The sequence below is a fragment of the Pelobates fuscus genome, chromosome 3 (genome assembly GCF_036172605.1).
Source record: "Pelobates fuscus isolate aPelFus1 chromosome 3, aPelFus1.pri, whole genome shotgun sequence".
Taxonomy (NCBI): domain Eukaryota; kingdom Metazoa; phylum Chordata; class Amphibia; order Anura; family Pelobatidae; genus Pelobates; species Pelobates fuscus.
Window position 1 is genome coordinate 76,340,819 of NC_086319.1, and position 13,837 is coordinate 76,354,655.

Consider the following 13,837-nt stretch of genomic DNA (forward strand, 5'->3'; position numbering starts at 1 on the left):
TCAGAGGCATCAAGACGGCTACCTCCGACTGACAACCCAACGCAAAGGAATAACACATGGGAGCCTCAACGGGACTGTGCAATACCACAGGCAGGCGTTGGTTAAACGGGACACTTGCCACTAGCGATGAGTAACTAATCATATTGCTCATACTTACTCCACTAGTGACTGTTGGTGACAGAATGTTTTCAGTTTGATTCCACAATTTTTCTTTTTTTTTTTTTTTTTTTCTCTTATATCATTGTGCCTTGTGCTGGTGATATAGATTATTTTAAGCAAACAAATATGTTTGAATGACTATCTGTTCCTGTCCAAATCTGAGATGATTAAATTGCGTATACGCAGAAGTAAATTCACACTGACACATGCAGTTCAGGTTAAAATAACTTCAGAAAATTTTATGGCATCTGGTCCAAAAGTGGGTATGCAGACCCTTTTAAAGGCAATATTACATCATCATAGAATATCAAGATAACAACAAATAAACATCATTAATTGGTCTATGTATTAAGTGGTAAGTTAAATGCCCTCCCATCTATATTAGTAATTGGCTTAGGGGTTTGAGTGGCTAGTGGGGCATCCTCCCATCATGGGATGTCGTCATTTCTGACAAGGATGAGACTGAGATTCAGTCGCCATTGCTCTTTAGCACGAGGCTCACTCGATGGGAGGGGGAATCTGGCAGCCAGCCATTTTGAGTACTTGGCACCGTTTTAGCTTCAAGGTTAGTTTCTCAGGCTTTTTAGAGAATGGACATTTCATTAGCATGGGCTAGCTATGGTATACATTGTTACATATTACAGGAACTTGATAATTCCGGTGTTATTCATATTCTTCTAGAAAATACATTCTCTGTCTAATATTCTAAATGCTGTTAGGAAAATCTGTCATATAATGAAGTTAGATGGAGTTAATGGAGAAATTTAATACAGGTTTAATAAAGGTTTTTTAATAATTCTACATCACTGGTTGCGGTGGTATTTCCACAATGAGGACTCTACCTATGTCTAATGCCCTGCAAGGCTCTACCGTGTAAATCTAATAATTATATGCTTAAACCTGCCTCTCTTCATAATCAGATAACCTAGCTGGCAACACTAGTGACACTGTCCAGGCTCACTTCAAAGGTATCCCCCACAACACACACCAAAAGTCTTACACGATATCCTACTACACCAGACAATAGGAAATGTGTTGTAACCCTACCTACATTACAAGATGGCCGAGCCGGACACTATCCCACGGCTTGTAACTAATCTGCACAACAAGCTACAACCCTGTAACACACACTTGCCATACACGCATGCTGCAACAATTAACCGAACTGAACCAATTAGATTGAGCCTGTTCAAAATACTAGATTGAGCAACCACTCACCCCCTGCTTACATTCTTTCTTGTTGTTACTAATTAATATCACTGGCACTATGCAGGACAGCGATGTACCTACGTTGCGAGAGCGACACTAAAATATAAAACTGTGCATTGCTTCTATATACCATGACAATGTAAAACTGTATGATTATCTCGGTTTGCCCTGCTGTCATGGCATTGCAAAATATACTGTATTTCACAGCATGAAATATATCTGCCATCACTAGCCCATGCAAAACGGTGACACCTTTCATGCAAATATAATAATCAATCGTATAAGCAGAGTTTGAGGCCTAGCCTAACTGAACAATCCCTGCTAAATGTTGAACAACCATGTTTTTTCCCTGTTTCAATTCCCTAGTCTGTTAGGATGATCTAACAACTCAGCATGTTCATTACCTGTTTCAGTCGTGTCAATTACACTAATTATCCTGATCTAACCAACACTACTGTAATGTTTAAAAAAAAATGTGCCGTTAATCGTATTGTTCCAAATGCTATGCTTGAAACTGTGCTCGAGGAATGCTATTGGTGCACCAAGAGCTTATATGTTATTTCTTACTCAAAGCACAATAAAAATAAAGAATTGAAAATTGAAAAAAAAGGTGTCATGTAATCATTTATTTGTTTGTTGTATTATATATGAATTTGATTCTTAGGTCTAGTACATTTGTTGTATATTGAAAAAAATGCTTTAATAAAAATCTATTTAAAAAAATAAATAAAATAATCTACACTCGATATGATACAGGTAAATGTACATTGTTTTGAAAAGTGCTAGATTTCAATAATATGTGTTGTACAAAACATTTGAAGACAGACAAAACTCATTATAATATTAAGAGCATTGACTTTCCAAGCTGTGGAAGCCCAGAGAGGCCATGTATATTTTTGTTTTTTTGTAGTGCGGGAGGTTACAAGCAAGTTTGTGGTGCCACGACAGCATCAGCATACATATATAATTATACATAGTGGTACATAGGCATGGCATGGAGTTACAGTGCACAATTCTTTTGATAAGAGAAGATAAAACAAGGTGGAGTAGCATTAGATAGCATTAGATAGTGGTAGTGTTTCAATTGCATAATCATGAGGTAGAAAACACTTAGGTATCGTTAGGTGAATCGGAGGCCTGTATGAAAATGTAAGTTGAGTAAACCATTACCCCAGCTAGAGTTATAGAGTTTAAGAGTATAGCATGTAGGAACATCTCGATAGAACAGCTGCTGGTCACAATTTACCAAGCCTGGCTGTCACATACTTCCTTTGCCTCACAGAATGGCATAGACAGAAAAGACTCAAAATGCTAAAAATTTGTAAAAGTCCATGAAGTCTTCTTTTGCATAACATATGTACCCTGTAAATGAATTTGTCAAAATTGTAAGTGTGCTTTACAAAGTAGGCAGATCTCTTAGTGATGCAGTTTTTCAAAGAGCGAACTGCAAAACGTATATAAAAACAACCAAAGAGTAACTATTACTGACTTAATTTCTAAGTTTCCAAATCGGCTATTTTAGCCTCAGTTTTGTCTTGAATTTTTCGTTTCACCTCAATCCAGTGCTCAGTTAATGAACACCAGTAAACTTTTGCTTGAATAAAGTAATTATCGCCTTGTTTGACATGCCATTTTTATAACTGATTATAGTCCTAGAAATGTGAGATATTCCCATATACAGGACAAAACGAAATGAATCAAGTTTGAAATAAAAAAAAAATATTGCTAAGCAAATTGTGTATAAATTGGGGCTGGGGGAAATAAGAGACACACAAAAGAGCTTGAGTAGAGAAATAGACACAAAAGGGCTAGGTGGAGTAAGAGACACACAAGGGGTCTGGGGATGTAAGAGACACAGAAATGGGCTGGGGATAGTAAGAAAAACACAAGGGGGCTAAAAGATCAATAAAGGGACTGGAGAACAGATCCTGCAGGGAGCACTAAAACAGTGTTCCTTGCATGGTCCTAGTGCCCTAAACATAGCATGAGAGTGTCTACGGATGACCTTGTGTTAGGATTCCTGGGGACAGTTTACTGGTGTTCCCAAAAGCGGGACAGCAGGGAACTAAGGGGGGGTGGCGGGATAAGACCCGAAAGTCGGGTCTGTGCCCACAAAATTGAGAAGGTTGGGAGGCATTGATAAATGGGTGGCAGGTAAGAGACATGATTTCACAAAGAAGTATGTCACTTATTTGTACAGAAAATTTGCTTTGGGAGCAAGGATGGTAAATTGTTATGGTGCCGGGAGTGCCCTGATGCCTTCCAAGTTTATTTCACTTACCAGGGGCCCATATTGACATCTCCTCTTCCTGCAAGGAGCTTCAATTTGCTCTCCAGAGTCAAGTCCTGCAGTGCAGGGCCAGATCATTGGCTAAGGGTTACAGCTATACACGCTCTGTAGCTGAAGCTCCCAACTGAAGAGGAAGCAGTGTCAGACGCCCAGCAGACCCCATGTGATTTGTCCAACTGTTCTTAAACAGTTTGACTACCTACACTGGGAAGGCACCACAGGGAACTCTTGTCACCATAATCACTACAGCCTGCTTCTAAATATAAACTTTTTGCGTATTTCAGACATTAACGGTGTCCCACATACCACACTTCTCTCGCAGTTTTATATGATCTATCTCTTTCTAGACAGATAGAACAAAATCATGCCTTGGATGAACCTTTTTGGCTACTATACCACCACTACGCAAAGTGTCCAGGTCCAGTCTTCCCTTATTTTTGTCAGCTTCTCTAGTGAATGCTTTTCCTCTCAAACAACCCCTGTTATTAAAGGAAAACCATAGCATTTGTGTTCCTAACACTATAGTGTTCTACTACGATAAAAAAGTAAAATTACTCACCTCTACTCCATTGCGGCACTGGTCCCCCAGCGGTTGCCTAATCTTATTGATCTCAGCCAATCCAAAAGCATTGTGAGGCTAGTGCACATGTACAAATCATTGCTCTGCTCCAATGAACATCTTTTCATAGAGACACAATAATTTGATGCATCTCTCTGAGGAACATACATCATCTCCAGGGCCGGCACAACCATTAGGCCAACTAGGCATTCGCTGGGGGCAGCCACCCCAAAGATGTGCTAGGTGAGGCAGAGCATGCACCTGCTTACCTTGATGGCAGGTGCCTGCTCTGCCAACAAATGCCAGTAAGCGTCCGAAAGAGAGGGGGAAGTTTAAGCCAGGCGGCAAGGGAGGCTGTTCTTGCAGCCGCTCACTCCTCCCTCGCGCGCCCTCTATGATGCCGGTAGCTGGAATATGACGTCATTCCGGCCCCGTCATACTAAACAGCAGGCTGGAGGAGTGAGGTGTGTTAGTGAGTGTTTGACTGTCAGTGTGTGTGTGTGTGTCTGTCAGTGAGTGAGTGTATGTCTGTTAGTGAGTGTCTGTGTGTGTGTGTCTGTCAGTGAGTGTATGTCTGTCAGGGAGTGTCTGTGTGTGTGTGTGTGTGTGTGTGTGTGTCTGTCAGTGAGTGGGCGTGTGTCTGTCGGTGAGTGAGTGTTTGTCTGTCAGTGAGTGTTTTTGTTTTTGTCAGTGAGTAAGTGTATGTATGTCAGTGAGTTTCTGTGTGTGTGTCTGTCAGTGAGTGTGTGTCCGTCAGTGAGTGAGTGTATGACTGTCAGTGAGTGTGTGTTTGTGTGTCTGTCTGTCAGTGAGTGTGTATGTTTGTCAGTAAGTGTCTGTGTGTGTGTTTGTGTGTGTCTGTCAGTGAGTGAGTGTATGTCTGTCAGTGAGTTTCTGTGTGTGTGTGTCTGTCAGTGAGTATATAATAAGAAGCACCGTGACACTTTCCTGATTCTTTTCCCCTGAAATTTCTTCATGTATAAACATTTCTATATTAAAGATTGTTAAAAAAAACCCATAAAAAATAAACCCAATATTAGTCATAATAGTATACGTTACTTTCCATTCCTTCTCTCCAATGCAACATTTAATAAGTTCTATTTTCCTTGATCTCATGCTATGATCAAGAAAGCCATGTCAAATGCAACTAGGTACCAAGAGCTGTTTGTCTGAATATCCAAAATAGAAGCTTTTATATGCATTTGTAGAAATAATGTCAATAAAGCTGGTCCAGCCATTGTTAATATAGTGTTTGTGTGTCCTGCTATAACAAAACACTAATAAAAAAAATATATATATAATTAAAAAAAAAAACACTAAATCCTACGAATTGTGTTGAAAAAAAGAAAAGCAGTGAAGTTTAAATGCTGTAATGTGAAGTTTTATTTACTTGGGCCTGTATGTAGGGCCGTCCTGCCACTGTTAGCGGTTGCCTAGCAACGGACGCTCTGCTCGCTCCAGCCTATGGAAGGACTATCAGGCCCCGGTCCATAAAACCAGCGAGAACATCCGGGTATGTACTAAGCAGCCAGTACCGGTGATCTCTCCCAGCTATCATATCAACCGATATCATGCATTAATTCGGAAGAGGGACCCATTAACCCCGTGTGTGCCGCACCCTCCCAGTCTCTCTGCTGCTCTAAAGGATGTGGGGATCAGTGAATGTATCACTGGAAATCCTCACGGTGACGTACCCTATAGTATTGTAGCCATTAACCTGTCAAGAATACTGTTTCCAGAATAAAAAAACAAAACAAAAAAACAACAACATATATTTAACTAGTTTGATGATGTGTGTATGATTGCCAGAACAAATGTTCAACTTTTCCCAAAGTGAATTGTTTTGGGTGTTTACACTCAGTAACACGAATATTACTATTTGCTATGACTTTTATAATTATTTACTTATTATAATTATTTACAATAACTTTCTTGTACACAATGCAGGGCAACTCTATTCACAAACCTCCCCACTGCATAGAGTAGTGATATTTAGCAGTAAAACAGCTACTTTGAGCCTATTTAAAGTCAGTAAAACCCTAGCCCTATGTCATCTATCCACACAAATAACACTATGTCACACCATCATTTTATCTTTACTTTACATTTATATTATTTATTTTACTTGTCATTTTTCACTTCTTGTCACTTAAAATCCCTTATCACATCATTTCTTTAACCTCTAAGATTTATTTGTGAATGAGTACTTATATGAAAATGTATGTTTTAACTAAAGTATCCCATTAAAGGAACACTCCACAAACCAAAACCACTACACACAGAGCCCTGTAGTAGTTATGGTGCAGGAGTGTCCTGGCGCCATCCCACGGTAAGAAGTCAAAGCCATTTTGAAATGTTTCTTCAAACTCCCACATCACATCCGGTCTCCTCCTGCAGGAGAAATCAGATGTCACTATAAAGATATGCACAACTGATCCAGGAACATGCTTGTAGGCTAGGAGTGATCAACTAACACTATCAGCTTATGATCGCAGTCCTGCATAGCTATAGCTAACCATTCTCTCCTTAAAAAGAATACAAGAAGCAGGGTATATAGTTATGGGCACTAATGAGACTCAGGTAAGTTGTCAAACAGTACTAAAAATGTTTGGCTACTTACCGTGGGAAGGCAACGAGGCACTCCTGGCACCATAACCACTACAGCAGACTGCAGCGTTATGGTGCTAGAAGTGTTTCTTTAAAAGTGTTTTTTTTATCTTCTACACATAACTTTTAAAACAATGCTATTTCAGCAGTTAGATGCTAGGACAAAATGGTAAAATAATGGAAATACATTGCACATACAATTTGGCATTTCTCATCAGCGGTTGTGATGACATATGAAAACAGGCATTTTATCATGCAGTGTGCAATAGGTGCTTATGGTACTTGCACGATATTTCATACTTGCGTTGAAGATAACTCGTTTCCAAGAGATATAAAAGGGAGAGTCAGTAAGTATGCTAACAAGGGACAGTGCTGCTTTAATTAACATCTGAGAAATGAACTACTATTAATTATTATTTTGGATGTTGGGGGTTCCTACACTCACAGATCTATATGAGCGCAGAAGGGATAGAGAAAATGGCTGTGGAGGAAATGATCATGAAAGCACTGCGTGAGGTAGGAGTAGTTTGTGGCCTGTTGTGGAATTCACTGACCAAAGGAGCTTTAAATATCTAATTTGCAGACATGATTTTTGTGTCTAATGTATATAAGAGTATACTTTGCTAACAAACAAATAAATGCCTAAATAAATACAAAATCACCCTCTTTTTCTGTGATAACCTCTTCAATATAGATGGGCCACCAGGGCAGACTTGGTAGCAAGGTTGCCTAACAGTGCAGCTGAAGGGGTTAAATAAAAGCAGGTAAAATGATTAGGTGGCAGAACTGTCAGTAATCCTAGCTGTCTGCAAATATTTGCCCAGACAATACCAGTGATTGAAGAACCCAATATTAGTATTGTCTTTTTTAACTGTATATTTTTCTTTTCTTTGTCTTTTAGATATATTTATAAACATGTTAAATCAAGAGGGAAATCTCAGTTCTTTGCGGAAAATCAAAAAGCAGTCAAACCCTATGCCAGGAGACCTAATTAATATTAAGAAATTAAGTCAGCTGTACAATGATATCCTCCAACCACTTACCTTGTTTCCTACTCCAGTTCGTTCACTAGATGAGCAGAAAGGTTTGTATTCCAGAATGCTAACTGATGTATACAAAATGTTTTACTCATTTTAGGGTTCACTGTTATTCACTAATGTTAATTTTAAAAATGAGTCCAAAATATGTGAATTAGAAACATTCTCCAAGTCACTTCTTCTTTCATTTTGGCTATTTTGGCCTTAAAGGAACACTATAGGGTCAGGAACACAAACATTCTGACCCTATAGTGTTAAAACCACCGTCTAGCCCCCTTACTCCTACTTGCCATCCCTAAATATAGTATAATCTTACCTTTACTCTAGTCTGCTGCTGGCTCTGCCCCTGATCTGCCTGCTTGGCTGACATAATCAGAAGTCATGATCTGAGCCAATCACATAGGATTCCCATAGGATTGTCTGAGACTGTCAAGAAGGCAGATCAGGCCCACCACCCCACTACGGATAGTACCTGGAAAAGGGGCACTACTGGACAGGTGCTCAGCTCCACACAGGCTAACTCTCCCCCCCCCGCCACCCCCTAGATCAGGGGTGCCACCTAAGACGGGCCAATTTACCCACCCTCCATAGTTATTTTTCCTTTTGTAGTATAATTAAGCCCTGCATTTTATAATACGAAATAAGAAGATGGACAAAGCTGAGCAAGCATTAAAAACATATGCATTATCTGAGCCACAGCACAATGACCAGGAGTTATGTGCTGGGGGACCATTTTAAAACTGTTTGACACAAACAAGGGAGACAGCACCCAAAGACTTTATACACCATAACAACTACAATGGGTTCTGCTCATCCATTATAAAAACATTTTTTATTCTCTATCTAGATGCTGCCATCACACAAGCTCCAGACAAGAATGCCCACAAGGAAGTGGTTGATGAAAGTATTTGCAGAGGTAAAACTAAAATGTTTGCACAAGGCACCACATGCATGGTCATCAATCTGTATGAAGGATCAAGATGGGGTTAGGACACTTTCCACTTCTGTGTTTGAACCCCTTCATTGCTCCCCAGTAACCGTAGGAGTTAGTAAGTGCTTTACGACTGGAAGATAAACATTGTGCACTTTAATTTTTAGGGGTAAACAGAGAATTATGATGAAATTAAAGCCAAATTGTAAACTCTAGCCTGAAATATATATGCTCCACGACTCAGTTGCATTTACTCCTGGGCAATTTTAGCTTCAATTCTGCGGTTTGTTTCTCCATTCATGACAAGTCACTATTTAGTGAATAAGCCCATATTAAATTAGCAGGTGACAAATTAGCTGAGTTGATGTTTGAAGCACAGAGTCTAAGAGGGTCCAAACAGTCTGCCACAATATGAATCCAGCTCAGAACTGATCTGTGTTTGCTTCTTAATTGCATTTTACAGTACATTATTCAAGCACTATTCAAGAATACATTATATACATTATATTCAGAAAATAGCAAAAAACATTTAAAGGATCACCATAGTGTCAGGAAAACAAACTTGTTTTCCTGACACTATATAACCCTTAGGTCCCCCCACCTTCAGGGCCCCCCTCCCGCTGGGCTGAAGGGGTTAAAACCCCTTCAGCTACTTACTTTAATCCAGCACCAGGCTCCCTCGGCGCTGGTGACCTCTCCTCCCACTCCGATGTCAGCTCCCGAGTGAAGCGGAATGCGCATGCGCAGCCAGAGCCACGCGCGCATTAAAAACGCCCATAGGAAAGCATTTCTCAATGCTTTCCTATGGACGTTCTGCACACTGATTTTCGCATTCAGCGTCGCAGAAGCGCCTCTAGCGGCTGTCAAGCTGTCTCTGAAACTGCTATGTTTACATCTGACGGGTTAAAACCTGGGGGACCTGGCACCCAGACCACTTCATTGAGCTGAAGTGGTCTGGGTGACTATAGTGGTCCTTTAATATGTATTTAATAGTGAGAGATACCAGTTCATGTAAACAATAATGTTTTGAGCAGTTTGATATAGTTTGAATGTAATGGCTGCATAGATATTTGAACTATTATTTGTTTAAATTCCATTTGATCTCATTACATTCCTTACCCATTATTTAGTTTAGTATTTTATTTATAAATAGCTGTAAGAATAGTGGGGGTTGTGAATTAAGTCCAGTCACTTCAAACTGATATTTCTTTATGTGTTCCTTTCCTTACTGTGTGTGACACTGCTCTAATCACTCTACACAAATTAACAGCATCACAGATGATCTATGTAGAAGATCAATTTTAAGGAAACATTTTAAATGTAATAGTCACCATGGAAACACTGGAACGTTCCTGCTGATTGCACCACTTTTAGAACTATGCCCCCAATGGCTGTTAAATCCTAAACACCCATCATATTCATGTAAAACATCAGCACTGGTTAACCTTGCTTTTCCACGATTCTGTGCATGGTACTGAAATACAGGCACACCTGCAGGGCTATTCACCAAACTCTCTTTTTTTGCATTAAATGCTAATTTTATTAAAGAATAAGAACATATTAAGCAAAAATATTGCACTACAAAAAAAAAAAATCAGCTATTGTCATAGTTTGGCTATGTTAGCCTAAATTTTGCCATTAAGATTTAAATCACAAAAATAAGAATAACTCTGATCAAGTTTTAGAAACATAGAAACATAGAATGTGACGGCAGATAAGAACCATTCGGCCCATCTAGTCTGCCCAATATTTCAAAATACTTTTAATTATTCCCTGGCCTTATCTTATAGTTAGGATAGCCTTATGCCTATCCCACGAATGCTTAAACTCATTCACTGTGTTAACCTCTACCACTTCAGCTGGAAGGCTATTCCATGCATCCACTACCCTTTCACTAAAGTAATACTTCCTGAAATTATTTTTAAACATTTGCCTCTCTAATTTTAGACTATGTCCTCTTGTTGTGGTAGTTCTCCTTCTTTTAAATATAGTCTCCTCCTTTACTGTCAATCATCATTTACAATCATCATTACTCCCTGGCTGCACAAATTGGGGGAAGAACATAAGGGGTCACTGCTCGTCCAAGTAGTAGATGATCAACATAGTAGTGTCTCAGCAACATTAATAGGTGTATTTCAAGTAAATTTTTATCCCACTATCAAAATAGACCTGGCCAAGTTTTTTGTCAAGCCCGACCCAGGCAAAATGACCCATGCTTTAAAAGCCAGTTCCATTGTTTATATTGCCATCTCCACTTGTGATGGTGGAATAATAACATGCTGACCTTCCCCACCTCACTAGGAATCCCTAATTGCACATAACGTTATGTCAGGAGTGGTCAAAACATAGATCATCAGTGGTAGACAGAGGATCCAGGCATTCCAATATCTTCATATATGTTTATTGGAACAAGTAAGACACCGCAACGTTTCTACCCCTGATAGGGTCGTTGTACCGCTTGATCCTTTTTCTACCACTGGTATTTAGTTCTCTGGGCTGGTGCTGGCCCATGGTCCAGTTTTAGCACCCTTTACTTCATGGGATTTGAGTGTGGTTCTTTTTTACATTTTTGCAAAAAACATACATCATCAAATGTTCTTAAACTACAATTCTAATGATGGTTTCCCATCTTTAAAGGGGAATTGTCTTTGCTCATTGAAAAATAAGCTTGAAAATCAGCTGTAACTTGTGAATACCTATGTTTTTATGAGAAGCCCCATTTGTTTTAAATTTAAAATATTAAGTAAACTTTAATTTGTCTTGCGTGCTTTTGTTTCATGCTTATACAGATGATGCCTACATGTGCGCACTTTCACCATTCATGGAGGATCTTTCAAAAATGTCAGCAAACACTGTGCGTGACCTGGTTAAACGGAGGCTGCATAAAATATCTGCACTCAATATTGGTTTGACGGAAGTGCAGAAAGCATTTGTAGGTATCAACTCGACTGTCTATTAAAGCATTTTGTATTGAATACAACAAATAGGTAGTGAACAGTGCAATCGCCACACAGCGGTATATTATTATTATTATTATTGCCATTTATACAGCGCCAACAGATTCCGCAGCGCTATACAATATTATTATTATTATTATTATTAGTATTATTATTGCCATTTATATAGCACCAACAGATACCGTAGCGCTTTACAATGTTATAAAAGGGGGGATTTAACTATAAATAGGACAATAACATGGAAACTTACAGGAACGATAGGTTGAAGAGGGCCCTGCTCAAACGAGCTTACAGTCTATAGGAAGTGGGGTATAAAACACATTAGTACAGGAATATCAATCAAATAAGGTGGGAGTGAAGCAGAGCTGGAGGAGAGAGTAAAGCGCTGCCCTATAGGAGAGAGCAAGAGACAGGGATGTGAAGAAGAGGTTACTCTGGGGGGCCATAAGCTTTCTTAAAGAGATGGGTTTTAAGGCACTTCATAAATGATTGAAGACTAGGGGAGAGTCTGATGAGGGTAGACAGGCTATTCCATAGGAAGGGAGCCGCCCGCGAGAAGTCCTGCAAGTGTGAGTTGGCCGTACAAGTGCGAGTGGCGGACAGGAGAAGGTCACGGCCAGAGCGGAAAGACCGAGAAGGGGCATACCTATGGATCTGTGAAGAGATATAAGAGGGGCTAGAATTGTTCAGTGCTTTATAGGTATGGGTTAGCACTTTGAATTAACTTCTATAGTATACAGAAAGGCAATGTAAGGACTGACAGAGGGGTAAGGTGTGAGAGGACCGACTAGAGAGGAAAATCAGTCTGCGGCAGGATTCATTACAGACTGTAGCGGGGCAATACGGCTTTTGGAAAGACCAATTAGGAGAGGGTTACAATAATCCATGCGGGAAAATACTAGAGCATAGAGCATTAGTAGCATCTTGCGTAAGAAAATTCCGGCTCGCACTGCAGGTAATACGCCGGAACTTCTGTACTGAATCTTCCCATAATGCTGAGTGCCGAGCAACCCCCGCACCTCACGAGTCCGAATTTGGGGTGGCCTCATGTTCCCCTAGGAGAGTTTTTGTCCCTGTCATTTGCAGTGGCACCAACATTTTTATTTATGGTACAGTGTTTTATATATGTATCTTTTTACCACACATATAAGTGGTACCACACACTTTTTACCACACAAAAGTGTACCACACACTTTTTGGTACACACATATAAGTGGTGTATATCGCACAGTATGATATATTTGGTTTGAAGTGCTTGCACATATTGCTTATATACTGCTGTGTGGTGTGGTGCGCTGTTCACTACCTATTTGTTGTATTTATTGTAACAGTGGAGTTTTTTTGTGATTTATTCCACTGTGTTACTAGCTGCACCATATATATTTTTAGCACCTGGTATTACACACTACATGCCTAATGAGGTCTACAGTGCAATTTTCATTTGTTGAAAAAAAAACAACAGTAATTTTATTTTTTAATTCCAAAATAAATCACTAAATGTCTTGAAATGTAATTTCCTTTTTAATCTATGGCAATATTACAATAGGGTTAGCTTCACACATTTGGCTGTTTGGACCAGGAAATAAAAGCCTTAAATACGTCTCCTACCAGAAAGGTTCAACAGTATTTTTTCCTGTCCTACTGGCTGTGGCCATATTCTCCTTTTTTAAGGTTTACTGTTTTATGTTATGCTCACCAGCCCACTTTTTGAAAAGACCCAGCCAGGAGAGTTCAGCCAGCCTCTCTCTTCAGTCAGACTCCCTGGGTGTACCCCTTTTAGTGACTGGGGATTGACCTAGACTCTCTCCTGAATGAGATGACAATGGTTTATGGGATGCACAAGGAAGCCTCTAGATTAAACATATTCCTCAAACAGTATCCCCATTTGCCTGTGAAACACAGGCCTGCAGTTTTAAATTTTTCCCAGCTGCTAAGTTTATTTTTGTCATATCTTTTTATTTTGTCATAAGTGTATCAGTAGTTTAGATTACTGGCTAGTAGAAGTATGGGGGATTTACTGATCTGCAGAAATTCTCCACCCCTGCTGTAACGGACCTCTCTGGCAACCCGAACGGTTACCTCCGTTAC

The 13,837-nt window shown here is 39.7% G+C and overlaps 1 protein-coding gene across 1 annotated transcript in view; it reads left to right on the forward strand.

Moving 5' to 3' along the window:
* The first annotated feature begins 5,681 nt into the window (after positions 1 to 5,681).
* CCDC87 (coiled-coil domain containing 87) overlaps positions 5,682 to 13,837 on the forward strand; it is a 53,269-nt gene continuing 45,113 nt past the window's right edge. Inside the window, exons 1-4 of the mRNA XM_063446150.1 lie at positions 5,682 to 5,730; positions 7,726 to 7,908; positions 8,709 to 8,777; positions 11,582 to 11,724. Coding sequence (XP_063302220.1) covers positions 7,740 to 7,908; positions 8,709 to 8,777; positions 11,582 to 11,724 — 381 coding nt within the window. The 5' untranslated portion in view covers positions 5,682 to 5,730; positions 7,726 to 7,739. The remainder of the gene's footprint in view (positions 5,731 to 7,725; positions 7,909 to 8,708; positions 8,778 to 11,581; positions 11,725 to 13,837) is intronic.